This window comes from Vipera ursinii, assembly GCF_947247035.1.
Source record: "Vipera ursinii genome assembly, chromosome: 2".
Taxonomy (NCBI): domain Eukaryota; kingdom Metazoa; phylum Chordata; class Lepidosauria; order Squamata; family Viperidae; genus Vipera; species Vipera ursinii.
Window position 1 is genome coordinate 115,662,686 of NC_139513.1, and position 16,039 is coordinate 115,678,724.

At 37.4% G+C, this 16,039-nt stretch overlaps 1 protein-coding gene across 1 annotated transcript in view; it reads left to right on the forward strand.

Annotated features, from left to right (window-relative positions):
- Window positions 1-14,900, forward strand: part of GAS7 (growth arrest specific 7) — a 149,108-nt gene extending 134,208 nt beyond the window's left edge. Inside the window, exons 7-14 of the mRNA XM_083355398.1 lie at window positions 1,190-1,305; window positions 4,621-4,695; window positions 5,278-5,356; window positions 7,076-7,204; window positions 8,996-9,119; window positions 11,107-11,186; window positions 12,554-12,652; window positions 13,034-14,900. Of these exons, the coding sequence (XP_083211524.1) occupies window positions 1,190-1,305; window positions 4,621-4,695; window positions 5,278-5,356; window positions 7,076-7,204; window positions 8,996-9,119; window positions 11,107-11,186; window positions 12,554-12,652; window positions 13,034-13,147 (816 nt within the window). The 3' untranslated portion in view covers window positions 13,148-14,900. The remainder of the gene's footprint in view (window positions 1-1,189; window positions 1,306-4,620; window positions 4,696-5,277; window positions 5,357-7,075; window positions 7,205-8,995; window positions 9,120-11,106; window positions 11,187-12,553; window positions 12,653-13,033) is intronic.
- Window positions 14,901-16,039: the final 1,139 nt, after the last annotated feature.

A 16,039-nucleotide genomic window follows, 5' to 3' on the forward strand; every position in this document is an offset into this window, starting at 1 on the left:
TTGTTGTTGTCATTATCATTATTATCATTGTCATCATTATCATCATTATCATCGTCATCCACCTCACCATGTCTTATTCACTACAGATGGTTTCCAAAACAGATTTGTTTCTTATAGTTAGAAGGGAGTATGTGTGAATATGCATGATTATGCCTAAATAGGTGAATAAAATACTAGGTCTAGGCTGATATCTTTCTCAATCAAATAACCAATTGCATATTACCTTAGAGCATCAAGAATCATTGGTTGATCTTTGGTTGATGCAGAGACAGAGATAGTTAAATTTACCAAATGCACTATGAATCGTATGCCTCCCTTCTTATTTGTTTTGGACTCCTGGATTAATGACCTGTAAATGCCAATTTGTCTGAGCCTCATATTAGAAGCCTCATCTTCCCTGCCCCCATTGGTATTCAGACTGATGGTTTATACTCACTACTGACCACTAGGGGTGCTATGCAACCAGTTTTGTTTTTAATGGTATTCATCAGGCATAGATAAAACCCCTATGTTAGATCTCAGTACACTCAACGCTTTTACTGGGATTTGAACTTGCCCACCTGAGGTGAGTTCACCAGTTTGCTTAAATGTTTCAAGTTTGTTTAATTTTTAATACTGGGTTGCAAAAATTCTTGAACTTTTGAAAAATGGGGGTGAAGATGTTTGCCACTTCCAGGAAATTCTACCTTTTTTATTACAAACTTAGAGAAGAAAGTAAAGAATACCTTGAATTGAAGACTGTATTTAGGACGTCTTCTTGGTAATTTTAATTGGATTGCCACTGCTTTTTTCCAGAATGTTCTTTCAACTTATCAGTTAACCAGAGGCTTGGGCACTTCAGGGGTGGCGGGTTCCTTTTTCAACCTCTACAAACCCGAGCAGTCCCTTATAAGATTCTTTTATATTCGTTTTTGTCAGTTCTTGTGACTATAAAGTCCCCTGCTACTGAATTGCTTGTTTCCTGCAAGAACAAGCTCTGGTGCCCATGACTTGCCCTTTTTTTTTTTTAAGAAATCTTGGCAGATTTGTTAGCACCAATTGTATCTCTGTTATTAGGATGGAGGAGAGAGTATTATGACAGCTGGATATCTCTCAGCATATTTGCAGACACCTATTACAGTATAAGGATGTGATTGCATTTGCTAATATATCTCACCTGGCCCATGCTTTTACTGTTCATTTTCTTTAGACTGACAAGAAGGACCCCCAAGGGAACAGTACAGTCTCGGGATTTGAAATTCTTTTGCAGAAACAACTGAAAGGAAAGCAAATGCAGAAGGAAATGGCAGAGTTTATTCGAGAAAGGTAACTTAGAAACTCACTAATGAGCTAAACTGACTCCGTTGGGATTTGGGTTTATGTTTCCAGTGGTGAAACTCCCGATTCTATCAATTCACAAGTCTAGTGGAACATTTTCTGTTAAACACAACTAGCATTCAGAGAGCTGACAGCAAATGCAAGGATGGGCTTGTTACCTTTTTTATTCTAATAGTTTCGTGTATATATTTATTGATGAAATGTATACAGGTAGTTCTCGACTTACATCCATTTATTCAGTGACATTCAAATTATAACAAGGGGCTTACAATTATCACAGCATCATGAGGTCATTTGATTACCATATGCAATTTTCCCTACTGGTTTCCCATAAGTAAAATCAATGAAAAAACTGGTTGCTGATGGCTCCTGCTGTTTTTTTTTCCCCTGAGGAGTCCCTAGTGGCAGAGGAAATCTTGTATTCCATACTGCCCATATGCACTTGCACCTGCCTGCACTCTATAGTGCCCACACACACTTATGCCCACCTCTAGCATCCATTTATACACTTTGCTGCACCTGCTTGCACCTGTGGATCTCACCTGTTCCTGCCTGTAGCATCTATCTGCCCAGCTGCCTTTATTTGGTCCTGCCCACCCACACTTCATGGCTTCCACCCATTCATAGCTCTCACCCATGGGCCTGCTTGCGAGCCACCTAAGAAGGAAAGACTTGCTAAGTGTTCTTTACATAGTAACAGCAACGGGTTTGTCAAACAGTTTGGTCACATTGTGCTTTATGACTATAAAAGTTAGTGGCAGAAATTCCAGTCCCAATTACCGTTGTAGTCCTAGGATAGGGGTAGGCAACCTTGGCTCTTTTATGACTCGTGGACTTCAACTCCCAGAATTCTGGGAACTGAAGTCCACGAGTCATAAAAGAGCCAAGGTCGCCTACCCCTGCCCTAGGACTACCTGCCTCAATCCAAACAGACTCTATGTGGTTTACAACACATATAATAAAACATAATAGTATAAAATAATAACAGTTATAAAATAGAATCAATGTCGTTATAATAAAAAATAATGCAAGGTTCCAGAATCAGTCCTGAAAAGCCCTCTAGAAAAGCCAGAAAGACTGTACGAGTAAGGATGACCCAGAGTTGCCTTGAGGGTTTCATTGGAGTGAAGCTATCATAGCGAATGTCCAACTGCAGGGCCCCTCCTGTCACGCTTCCTAAAGTCCAAGAGTCCTGAGCAGATATTCTGTGATTGGTAGGATCAGGTAGGCAGTCTCTGAAATATCTAGATTTTAAGCCATTAATGGGTTTAAAGATAGCAACCAGTACTGTGAATTGGAAGCCAATCCATCTCCAACAGCAATGGAGTTAAGATAGCAGTATCACGATGGACTAGTGAGATGTGAGTTGCTGCATACTGGACCAGCTGAAATTTCTGGGTGGTCTTTAAAAGCAGCTACATCTTCAACAAATTACAGACATGTGTAGAAATATCTACATCTATCTATCTATCTATCTATCTATCTATCTATCTATCTATCTATCTGTCTATACATACATACATATACATATACATATACATATACATATACATATACATATATACACACACAGAGAGAAAGATATCTACAGTGAGAAAACAAAACTTTTTTTTCTATGTAGCAAAATATCAACAGTCAAAAGTTTATATCAACAGAAATATGCCAATTCTTATAAACGGACTCTTAAGAAAAATATAGTCTCTTCAATTAATCATACCAGTCCCTATCCCAATATTGCTTTGAAGGGTCTTTTTCTGATTGTCACAGAGTGCAACAATTGCAGTAGACAGAGAGGAAATTTCCTTGGTAGGTGTTTCCGTTTCAAGAGCTCTTTTTCATAATGTCATTGCTCCAGGCTGGATGGATTAAAAACTATGTTACCTCAAGTGGTTCTTTAATATGAAAACAGTTCTTGTAATTCCTAAGGACCCATTTAAATATTTGCTACAGAAAGAGAAGAGTTCAATTTGCTTGAGTTCATTCTGAGTCCAGATGAGTCATGCTTCTTGCTGATTTTGACATACCTCAGAAATCTCCCCCCCCCCACACACACACACAAATGCTCACATTAGCTCTGGTAGTTTAAATAACTTAAAAATGTCTATGTGACATGGAAGGATAAACCGAGAGAGAAAGATAAACAGTTATTATTTATAGCTGCTCGTTATTTATAATCTTTCTTTTAAAAAGAGTGTTCTTCTAAATCGTTTTCCACATAATAATAGGAGGGAGAGCAACTTGCAACTGGTGATTGGAACATTCTGTTCCATGAATGGACTTGTCTCCCTGATCAGAGAGAAAAAAATAAAAAATAGAAGGGCTGCTTTAGCTCACTTCCTACAATTATGCTTTGGTGAATTAATAACGAAATGCTTTCATGACTCAATGGAAGCTTTTAACTATAACAGGGGTGTCAAACTCAATTTCATTAAGGGCCGCATCAGCATTGTGCTTGCCCTCAAGGGGCCGGGTGGGTGTGGCCAGGGTGGGCGTGGCCTACTGGGTGGGTGTGGCTAGAGTGCGTATGGCCTACTGGGTGGGCGTGGCCAGCTCTACATCGTTCGCATCAAGGGTGCCTATGGGGGCCTGGGCAGGAGCGGGACAGATCTGGGGGTCTCTGGCAGAAGGAGGGTCTCTGGGCCAGGGCCAAGGCAGTGGGGGCCGTTCCCTCACTGTTTCCAGGATGGCTTTGCAGGCCGCATGAAACCACTTCGCGGGCCGCATCTGGCCCCCGGGCCTTGTGTTTGACATGTCTGAACTATAAGAACTGTTTAGCATCCCTTTGAAAAAATGTGGGCATCAACAATTTTTCATTCTTCAGAGCACAGGAAATGTTATTTAGCTTGAAATCTGGCTGTACCTGCTGGACCTTGTAAATCTTAAGTTTGCCTTTCTGTTTGTTCCTTCCTTGTGCATGCAAGAACTTTTTTGACAGAGTGGAAATTTTGGAAAGGGTGAATACAAATCTTGTGTATTAATTTAAGAGTCATTCTATTCCTTTCTCTTTCTCAGATGGCACTGCTTTATTAACTGTGGGACAATTACCACTAACAGAGGAATATAGGATAGCAATAGCACTTATATAGAGTTGTGATTATAATCCATGAGTTTAGTGAAATTATTAAATTATCATTAATTCTCTTGGCAAATATTGTGGGTAAAACTATAAATATATAAAAAATATAGGTTCCCAAGAGGTGAGTTGCTAAATGTGCTGCATTTTATTATAATTACCAGTTACATTTCTGATTCATAATAGCTTTTGGCTGATGTCACTAGTTGGTTTTTCTTTTTCTTTTCCAGAATTAAAATTGAAGAAGAATATGCCAAGAACCTATCTAAACTATCACAGAATTCCCTGGCTGCCCAGGAAGAAGGGTAAATGCACATTTTTGAATTGTAATTGCTTGTCTGCTCTAGATTACAGTCTGTTCTAAAATTAATGGCATTATTAGGAGATTTATCTTCTTCATACTAGAAGCATATTAGAAAATTACTGCATCTTGTCTAGTGCTTCCTTAGGAAATCTGAAGATAGAGGAAGAATTGAATGGACAGACATTTAATTGATTAAACTGGTTGGTTTCTTTTGAAATTGTGTCTAAAGTAGTCATATTTTCTCCATTTGAAATAAGATACCTACCAGACCAGAGGTGACTCTTATACAGCAATGCATTAGAACTTTCTCAGTCACATATGGGATAGCCCTCCACCACCCCAAAAAAACCCTCGTCAGGGGGGACCTTGATAGAGAGACACTACTCTAATACCTGTAAATATAGTTTGTCTGAGTAATTTCAGATACTGGCATACTATAATACATAGCTTAATCAATAATGTGCTTTACATTTCAGAATGAGTAAATTAAGCTTAGCTCTTGTTTAGACATTTTAGGGGGAAATCAGGGAGAAAACCAGATGAAATGTATTTGTCACTTACTAACCAGGCTCATGCATTGCAGGACACTTGGCGAATCCTGGTCTCAACTAAAAAAAAGCATGGCTGATGAAGCAGAGGTTCATCTTAAATTTTCCTCTAAGGTATCAAATCATTTCCTCTAAGGTGTCAAATGTAAGGTATCAATTCATGTTTTTATGGGCCTGAGATTACCTGGTTTATGCCAGAGTGTGGACCTGGGACTGTCTGTGAACAAACACTTGTTCAAGGATCCTTCCAATTGTTGGCATGATCTATACCCAGGGCAGGGAACCTTCCTCCTGCTGACGGTCACATTCTCTTTGAAACAAGCAGTGGGATGGAAACATCCATTCTCTAGCAACCAATCTTTTTTTTCTTCTTCCTGAGCCTCTTTTGTTTGCTCCCAAGCAGGAAGAAGGGACAGATAGTTACTGATAGTCTTACTTGAACTTTTGCATATGGGAGTTTGAAATTAAGCTAAGAGCTATGTAAAATTAGCACATGTGTTCCTATAGCTTCACATTGTTCATTCCTGATCCAGACAAAATTTCATTCCCAAAAGGTATTGGTTGGTATAGAATAAATTGAAGAATGTGGTAATGTTTATCAGTGATTGGACAATATCATCAGTGATTGGACAATATCATCAGTGATTGGACAATATCATTTCTTCAGGTTCCCCCCCCCAAAAAAAAACCCCCTAATATCCTAGTGCTCATAAAGATATTAATTGTAGTAGAGGTAGGAGTAGTAGTAAGAACTGGCTACTTATTAAAACATTAATAAAACATTCTTTTTCGAACAAGCTGGCCTGGTCTGATGGGATGGGGTTGGGTTTTTAAAATTAGTTTTTAACTTAATATGTGTTGATTTTATGGGCATGATGTTTAATGGTTTTTTAATGGTTTTTTAATTTTTGTATTTGATTTTTATTGTGTATTGCCCTGTTCACCGCCCTGAGTCCTTCGGGAGAAGGGCGGTATAGAAATCAAATTATTAAATTAAATGACTTCTCCTGGTTTCATCATCGCATACAAGATTACACTCTCAATATTTTATAATTTATGATATTTGGACAAAGATCTAATAAATAGCCACGTATTGATTCAGTTTGGAGCATAGCTAATTTTCAGTTAAGAAAATAACTGATTCCTCTCTGAAATGCTGAAATTTTAGAATAGGCTATCCTAAATGGCAGGAATCAAATGAATTGTATCCTAAGGGCTCATTTTTGGTTTCGGAATTTGCAACCCCTTCCCCCATCCCTTCAACATATACATCATTATAGAAGTGGCAACTGCCTTGAAATCTTCAGGATTTTCTTCTTCCTCTCTTTTGTTTTGAAGTGTTTGCTTCACATAGATATCTGAGGATCAAAACAGATATAAGATCCATGATTCTATCACTTAGTTTTTTTTCTCTACTTTTCAGGACTTTCCAGTTCTTCCTCCCATGCAAAAGGGATAGCGTTTTCTTCAAGTTAACTTCAAGTCCTGATCACTTCAGGCATCTGTCCGTGTAGGTTTTTTTTGACAGGAGGATAGAAATAGCTTGGGCTTTTTTTAAAAAAAAAAAAACAACTCTCTTGTTTAGTTCATATTACTGGTGTTTCCTGGATTTTAACTACAAACCAATCTTACTCATTTTTGTTAGTTTTTAGCCAAGATTTGTTATTGCTACCCCACAGTGAGTAGAAACTAAATGGCTCTAATATTCAAAAAGGAAGAAAGAATTCCTCCCATTTCTCCTAGTCTAAATCTAGGTATTTCTCCCCATTTCCCCCCTCCCCCTAGTTCCTAGCATCTACAACTTCTTAAACCTTTTTTTCTCATTTATGCCAGCTTCAGACAGAAGTGGAGAAACCGCTACTCAATTTCCGTGAAAACTTCAAGAAAGATATGAAAAAGTATGACCATCATATTGCTGATTTGCGAAAACAGCTGGTTAGTAGGTATGCAGCAGTGGAAAAGGTAAGAATTTCATGCAAACTGGTATGCATGCTCAAAAGCTTGACATAGAAATCCTTGTAGATGGATGGATAGATAGATAGATAGATAGATAGATAGATAGATAGATAGATAGATAGATAGATAGATAGATAGATAGATAGATAGATTAAAAAAAGTGTGTATATAAGAAAAATATGATTCTTCATATTGTAAGCCATCACTCCAAGTGGTCTGATTGGCCATACTAGTGGAGTGACTAATAGATAGATAGATAGATAGATAGATAGATAGATAGATGATAGATAGATAGATAGATAGATAGATAGATAGATACAGTAGATAGATAGATACAGTAGATAGATAGATAATAGAGAGAGAGACATAGATAGACAGACAGTGAGAGAGAGAGAGACAGAGAGACAGACAGACAGATAGATAGATAGATAGATAGATAGATACAGTAGATAGATAGATACAGTAGATAGATAGATAATAGAGAGAGAGACATAGATAGACAGACAGTGAGAGAGAGAGAGAGAGACAGACAGACAGACAGACAGACAGACAGACAGACAGATAGATAGATAGATAGATAGATAGATAGATAGATAAGAGAGAGGGGGGAAACAGTGTGTATGTAAGAAAAATATGATTCTTCAAATTGTAAGCCATCACTCCAAGTGGTCTGATTGGCCATACTAGTGGAGTGACCAATAGATAGATAGATGATAGATAGATAGATAGATAGATAGATAGATAGATAGATAGATAGATAGATAGATATAGACATAGATTGATAGATAGATATAGACAGAGAGATAGAGAGATAGATAGAGAGATAGATATAGACATAGATAGATAGATAGAGAGATAGATAGATAGATAGAGAGAGAGATAGATAGAGAGATAGAGAGATGATAGATAGGAGAGAGAGGAAAAAAAATAGTGTGTATGTAAGAAAAATATGATTCTTCAAGTTGTAAGCCATCACTCCAAGTGTCTGATTGACCATACTAGTGGAGTGACAGTCACCCTGGGAAGAAAAGAAAGTCCCAGCATAGAGACAGGAAGGCAAGATTATTTATGCCACACTGTCTAGTCTATATTCTATGTCCTAACTTCCAGCAGATGATGCTGTCCTATAAACAATACTGAATATGTTTAATTACTAGTTTAGTTAAGACAACTTTGATAAGTGAAATGAGTGGTTCAATAATTTTATCCTTTGCTTCTGCTGGCAGAATGTCCCGAAAAGAACCAGATTGTGGAAATATAATGTAATTTAAGCAGCAATGTTTTAAACTGACTAAATAAAATAGGATTCCAAAGAATAGCAATAGCATTTAGACTTAAATATCATCCACAGTGCTTCACATCACTCTCTGGGCAGGTTGCAATGTCAGCATTATTTGCATTTTGCCCCTAACAATCTGGGTCCTCATTTTACTGACCACAGAAGGATGGAAGGCTGAGTCAATCTTGAGCCCCATCAGGATCAAACTCCAGGATGTGGAAAGAGTTTGTTTGCAATACTGCCATTGTGCCACCAGGGCTCCTCAATAGTGTTGTCCAGATATTCCCTATTTGTACACCTTTTGTCAGACACTGGTGGTACTTTGGTTCCTAATAGTTTGGTGCTCAAGGTCTCATCCAAGAGATAGTGCTTCATTTTCTTGATGTTCTAGCTATAAAGGTCATAGCGCACACTCTATTCTTGCAGTGATTTAGTCTGTAAAAGAATAAATCTTGTGCAAAGGAAAAGACAGATATTTCTTTCTGTGGAGAAATGTATGACTCTTGGTTTTTTTCAAGGCTCGAAAAGCATTAACAGAGAGGCAAAAGGATTTAGAGATGAAAACACAGCAGTTGGAGATAAAACTGAGCAACAAGACAGAAGAGGAAATTAAAAAGGCCAGGCGGAAGTCTACTCAAGCTGGTGAGTGTATGTAGAATGAGGACACTATGTGGTACAGAGACAGAGAAACAAGGAGATTTGAATGTCAAAGGGAAATGGGGTATAAAAAGCCTTCTATTGATTCAACTAGGAAGAAGAACACGGTTCGTTAAATTTTGGCATTGATCAAAACTGCATTCTTTAATTTTTTTATCTATATTTTGTCTGATAAACAGTATTTGCAATACCAGTTTGGACCTTCTGGCCTTGTTGATCCTGCTTCCAGGATTTAGTTCTTTTGTAGTAAAGACCATTATCACTATCCCAGACTTTCACTCTTAAGGTACATGTAAGGAAATTAAGGAAAAGTAGCCAGTATTAGAGGACATGAATCCAGCACAATCTTCATTTGGGGTGGACCATCCCTTAAGGAGGCCAGCAAGGCCTCCTTTGTCCTATCAAATGGATATGAGAGTCTCCAAACCCAACATACTTGGAGAGCACCGGCTGCAGAAGACAAACCCTATGCACTGTATGTCATTACTCAACCAATATTTCTTAAATTAATTGAATTGTGAACATTTTGTTACTTCTAGAGATAAATCTATTTAAAGTTCTTCCCTTTTTCATATATTTATTTGAACTGTGTGACAAACAGAATTGGAGCTAGCCTTTACATTTTTCAGTTTAAAATTGCTTATATTTTCTTTTATATTTTTTTTACCGTTTGCATTGTACAGTAGATGGCAGGAGAGATAGTCAAATTATCACCTAAGGCAACTTTGCTATAAAACGTATGTATTTAAATACAATTCATATCGATCCTGCCGTTCTATTTCAGTGCAGAATTTGTGACTCATTGAATTACTGGGTTAGAAAGAAACAAGCATACAGAAGCCACTGAAAAGTGTGTTTCTTTCAGTCAGCAAAATTGCCAATAGGCAAACCTGTGTGAAGATTCAGCTACTCTTGGTTAAATTATCCTCCCTTTTGGTTTTCTGACATGGGCCTCTGTTTACAGCTGCATGCAAAGTTTACTTACTGCTGGTCAAATTGCATGTTTCATTGAATCCTGAAGTGAAAAGAAGTTGACTCAGGCTCTACATCCAAATTTAAACAAGACATCTTTCTGCAAATCTGAACACATCCTTACTATTTATGTACAATTCTGCAAGATCGGGTGGGAAGAAATTTCAAAAGACTCTTAGCTGGCCACAGAAAAAGTTTGGAAGTTGCTGTTTCTGCTCAAGAAGGTGTTATAAAGTACTGACTGGCTGTTTCATTATTTCAAATTGGTTAAACCACTGCACACAAATAGGCAATATGCAATCAAATTGCAGTAGGATTTTATATTTAACTTCCAGGTAGAAGCTGTATCACCTCTGTTCACCTAAGGATTCTTTGATGTGCATAATTTGATCACTAGTATCTAAACTTTAGAATGCAATTTATAAATTGGAATTTCCAAAGGAAGGAAACAGTATTTTTACATTTGTAGTCAAATATTTTTTTTCATTATACTTTGGTCAGGGAAACCTATGGAGATTTTCCTAAAGGGGCAAAAAGTGTAGGCAATAATAGAACTGAAGTTTGTTTCTTCATCTTCTCTTAAACATTCTTAATATGAAGTTAATGAGACATGCCGACCAACCAGCTTTGCAATATGTTTCTTAATGACTTTCTCACTTCTGCTAAGGATGAAGAGATTGGTTTTTGCTTTTTTCTTAATTAATTTGAATTAGCTACTAGGGCTGTGTAATGCGGCGCTTCATACTGAAAGGCAGAAAAGTGTTTTGATACGCATGAAGGCAATTATGTAATACCTGTCTTGTCACATAGAATTTAATTTAAAGCAGCAGCAACTTTCACTGAAATTTGCGCAGTTGCCCTGCATAGCTGCAATACAATCCCAGGAAAGATTAAAAAGTAAAATCATAACTGCACTGATATTAATAGTAAAGCAACCTTTGGGCAAGTGAATGAATTACAAGAAGAACTCACGTGATGGCTTGGGGAATTTGTTTTCTAGGAGATGATCTCATGCGCTGTGTGGATTTGTATAACCAAGCTCAGTCAAAATGGTTTGAAGAAATGGTAACCACCTCTCTGGTAAGTTAAATCCCCACATTACCCTTCACATTTCCTAGCCTTCTGTCTACATCATAAGATTTTGATGGTTGGGGCAAAAAAACTGCTCCATGTCATGTCACTGTGTAGGTTCCCCACTTGAAGAAATGCCTCTTCCTATATGATCTCTCCGTGCTTTATGAGATCACTTGAGGAGGTTTGTCTACAGTTGCTGTGAACTTGTCTGGTGGTGAATCAAGATTAGGCCTTTTTGGTTGTTTACTCAGCAGCTCTTTGGAATACATGGCCTGCAATGTTGAGGAGCCTAGCATCTTTATCAACTTTTAAAAATGCCTTTAAAATATATTTTTTGTTGTAAGGTGATGATGAACATTTTCAACTAACAAATTTTAATTGCCACTTTAACTGTTTTAATGACTTGATTTTAAAATTGTTTTATGTTATAAAATGCTGAGACATCTTGATAGCCAGTGGGATATCATGTTAAATAAATACATGGTAAAATAGATCAGAGCTAGCTTGGTATAGCAGTTAAACCACCAAGTTAGAAATTTGGAATTCTAGTCCCATCTGAGGCATAAATCCAGTTGGGTGACCTTGGGCCAATCATTCTAAGCCCTAGGAATCAGACAATGACAAAGTATTTCCAAAAAAAAAAAATCTTGCCAAGAAAACTGCAGAGACTAGTCTAGACAGTCACAAGGAATCAAAATGCTGACCTGAAAATGTAAACATAAAACACACACAAAAATCAAGTTGTATTTTTTTCACATTATTGAATTATTTAGTACATGTACTCCTACCTTCAATTTTACAATCTTTGAGAAAATATTTGTCCACTCATATCAGAACTATGGATTATATTTGAAGAGTGGGTGAAAGGAAAAAAAGGAAAGGAAAGGAAAGGAAAGGAAAGGAAAGGAAAGGAAATTTTTTCAAGGGGAAACAGGATAGTGTACCATAGTGAGGGATTTTGATTTGTTTTGCTTGTATTGCTGGAGGTTAGAGTTCAGTAAAATACATATTTTAAGGGATTAAACCTATTAAAGAATTTGATGTTCTATTTCTGATTTTATTTTATTTTTTAATGAACAATCACACCTAGCTTGGCTTGCCATCAAATTTTGATAGCATGATTTTTGGGGGTTCTCAAGGGCCACAAAAATTGTCCACTACTGGAGGAACGTTGTCCATGGGGTCGCGATGGGTCAGACACGACTTTGCAACTAACAACAACAATCTGAATTGCCCATCTTTGGCTTAGGGAGCAATTACAAAGTACCAAAACAGACTAAAATGAATAAAAATTTGCTTTATATTTGATTCACACTGAGTGGGGCTTTATTCTTTATCCATTAATGAACATATTTCATTCTTTTTTTTTTCAGGAACTGGAGAGGCTAGAAGTAGAGAGAGTGGAAATGATTCGGCAGCACCTTTGCCAATATACACAGTTAAGACACGAGACAGACATGTTCAACCAAAGTGTGAGTCTACTTATCTTGGAATCCTTTCTCATGCTGTGCAAGCTGTATAGAAATCTGAAAACTTATGTAGAATACTCTACATCTGCTAATGTATATGACTGCATAAAAACAGATAACTCAGGTCTCCCAATAAGTACTGTTTACTTTGAGTCAGGATCAGTCACTGGGAACCCTTGAAATGGATTCTTGACAGTGTAAGGTCAGGATTCAAGACCCACATTGGAAGTGGGCATTTATAATCCCTAATTCTATAAAGTTAAACATGAAAGAGTAGACCTGCATATTGAAGAAGAAAAATAAATAAACTCATGTGTACTGTACTCTACCAGGCAATCATTTGTAGATGTTGGGAAACAATGATGTGGCTCTTGTGTTTTTCAGACAGTGGAACCTGTGGATCAGTTGCTTCAGAAAGTGGATCCAGCCAAAGACAGAGAACTGTGGGTAAAAGAACACAAAACCGGTAACATCAGACCTGTGGATATGGAGATATAGACTTTTATGACCAGGTGGGCTTTTGAGTCCACCCAGTTTGAGGGAATTCCATAAAGCTTCAAGAGGAGGAACAGGAGAGATGTTCCACTGTCAGCTTCCGTATCTATTTATTATTGTCTGTAGGGACTATTTCTGTCATGTTTGATCATTATTCCATTCCTATAGTGCTATGCCTTAAACATCCAACATTCCAGGGTTGAGAAGCTACTCTTTTCCCTTCTTTTTGAAACTGGCTCCTAGCAGCCAAGCACGTGCAGCTCCCATGATCAATGGCTGGGTCTGTTTGCTGGTACAAAAAGAATCTTGCTATTCTGTGGTTATCTATTTTGTGCTACTCCCCTTGCATGATGCTCTGTTTTGTAATGTAACGTTAAGACACAAATAAGGCTGTGCCAAACATATGGACGGATAAGTTTGAATGTGATTCTGGAAGCAGGGAGATCCTCTGAATGTTCCCATTGAATTAGGTGGGAGTGGGGAGGTGGTTTTAAATCCCCACCTCCTCTCCCACCTACACTTTATGAAATGGAGTTCATAATGCTTACCTACTTCACAGGGATGTTGTGAGGATAATATCTGTAGAGTATTATGTTTTAACAACCATTGTCTCCTATAACTGCAAATGCTATTGCAAGGCTACAGTGAAAAGGCTTTTTTGAGTAAAGAAAATGAGGCCATGGGTCAAGAGACAATGTACCCAAAGAAAACCGCTTGGGTTGGCCCTCTTTTATACTGTCTCTCAGGTACTTACTGGCTGCAGTCCTCAAACTGCTTGTGATCTTTTGACTTCTCCAGGATCTGCAGAGAATTGGAACCATTGACCCCCAATAGAAAAAGAGCACTTTCAAGACACAGTTGCCTCTTATCATGGGTGCTCCAAGAGCCTTTGGAAGAGTGTAAGAAACCAAATTCAAAGTGTATCTCAATCTGCAAAGTAACCTTCATGAGGGTTAGATTACTTAGGGGCTAGGATCTTGCCTCTTCCAATATGTCTTCCCTGATTTCCAATTTTGTGCTCAAGTCTCAGAGATGTCAGCAAAATTCAAGTGGAAACTTGGGTTTGGGGGAAGATTTTGCAAGCCTTTGGCTCTTGAGTTTCCACACTGGCAGCTATTTAAAAAAAAGTGATTTATTTTATAATGGAGTTCAGGCCATATTAAGTCTCATTATAAAACTATCAGATGGTCAAAAATCAGCACAAGTGAGTTAAGAAGCGACCATATTAATCCAGCCAAAGATGCATTATACAGCTAGATATTTTCAGAAGTGCAGCTATTTATGATGGTACTACAAAGCCTTACCAATTGATCCTGAGGTCCTGTATTTCAGAAACTGTTGGGGGAAAACCACCATGTTCTTTATTCCCCTCCTGTTTTCATTTGTCTTGCAATGGTGTTTGTATAGCACAAATATTTGCTTCAAGTATCAGAGGTTTAACTTTTTTTTTGTACTGCCAAGTATTTTGTTTGAACATGTGTCACAAACATCTTCTGTTCATCTCTTCATTTCTTAAATCTATTTTTTTCCCCTGGAATGCATTTGTCAGTTTTTTGACCAGACTTCCCATTAGCACTATAACTCTTGTCCTTTCTGCTTTCAAAGCAATGGTTTTAACTTAAACTACAGAGATGTAATATAGATAACCTGAGCCTCTTGATTTAAAAAAAACATATAGGAGAATGTTTGGGATAACAGATGGCATTGTTTTCCTGGATCATTTGATGCTTACATTATTAAATACAGTATGGAGAAAACTGGCATGCAAGCTTTTCTAATTAATTACAGCTTCAATTTGCCCTCATTGGATTGATTCTTTCCTCCCTTCCCTTCCCTTGCTTTTCCTTCCCTTTCAGTTGGCTTTCTGTTATCAACAAAATCCTCTTTTTTCATTTCAAGATTTGCAAAAACTACAATTTATCCTGCTGGTATGTGTGAGTACATTAAGGTCTGGATCAAAAACAATATAAAAAGAATTCAGTTCCTTTCCTGTTTTGAAGCTTGTGATATTTCAGTATTCCTTGCAATATTTCTCTGACTGTTTTCAGAACTTCCTTCAGTTGTTGCCCATCGATTTCTGGGCTTTTTCTGTTTTCCATACTGGACATTGTTTAACTATAGGTTCTTTTGATAAAATGGACTGTTTGTACATTCCACTCCAACTTTCTTCACCATCATCAAGCAAACTGCTCATATTACAAAAATTGCTCTTTCCAAATTATATTTTAAGATTCCGCTTCATTTAAATCTGACTGAATTTAAAATATCTATCTTATTTTTCTAGATAAAAAGTACTCAAAGCACCTTAATTGTAAATGTAAAACACTGCCTGGATCGTTTGATTTTCATGTGTCTGTTGCTTTCTATCAACTAACAATTGTCTCTTTTTTGTTTTGTTCTTTCTATATCTTTCACAATTATCTCACCCATTACTTTGCTTTCCTCTTTTCTGCTTTTACTGAAAGCTCCAGTGATCAGTGATGACAAAATATGATTTGATTGCAGGGAAATCCCCAAGATTTTCCAGAAGCTTGTAAATAGAATCCTAGGTCTCTTGCTGTAATTATTTCAAACAGTGCAAGGTATTTCCTTGACTATCTTAATCTATGTTTCCTTTCAAGGCCTATGTTTCTTTTAAACATTATTATTTTATGTGAAGGATGAAAATACATATTGTTCACCAGACTCCTTTTTACATTCCCCAGGGTTTGGGTGAAAAGATTGGAACCATTTCCATGTCTTTTGGGGACTACTAAGGGCCAAAAGCAGGGCTGTGAGCCTTGCAATTGCTTAAGATGCTAATTTCACCACTTAAAACTCCTGAGGCCAACATGGTCTCACTATATTTTTTGAGTTCAGCTCTCAACGTGTCATGCAAAGCTGAGTTGCTCACAG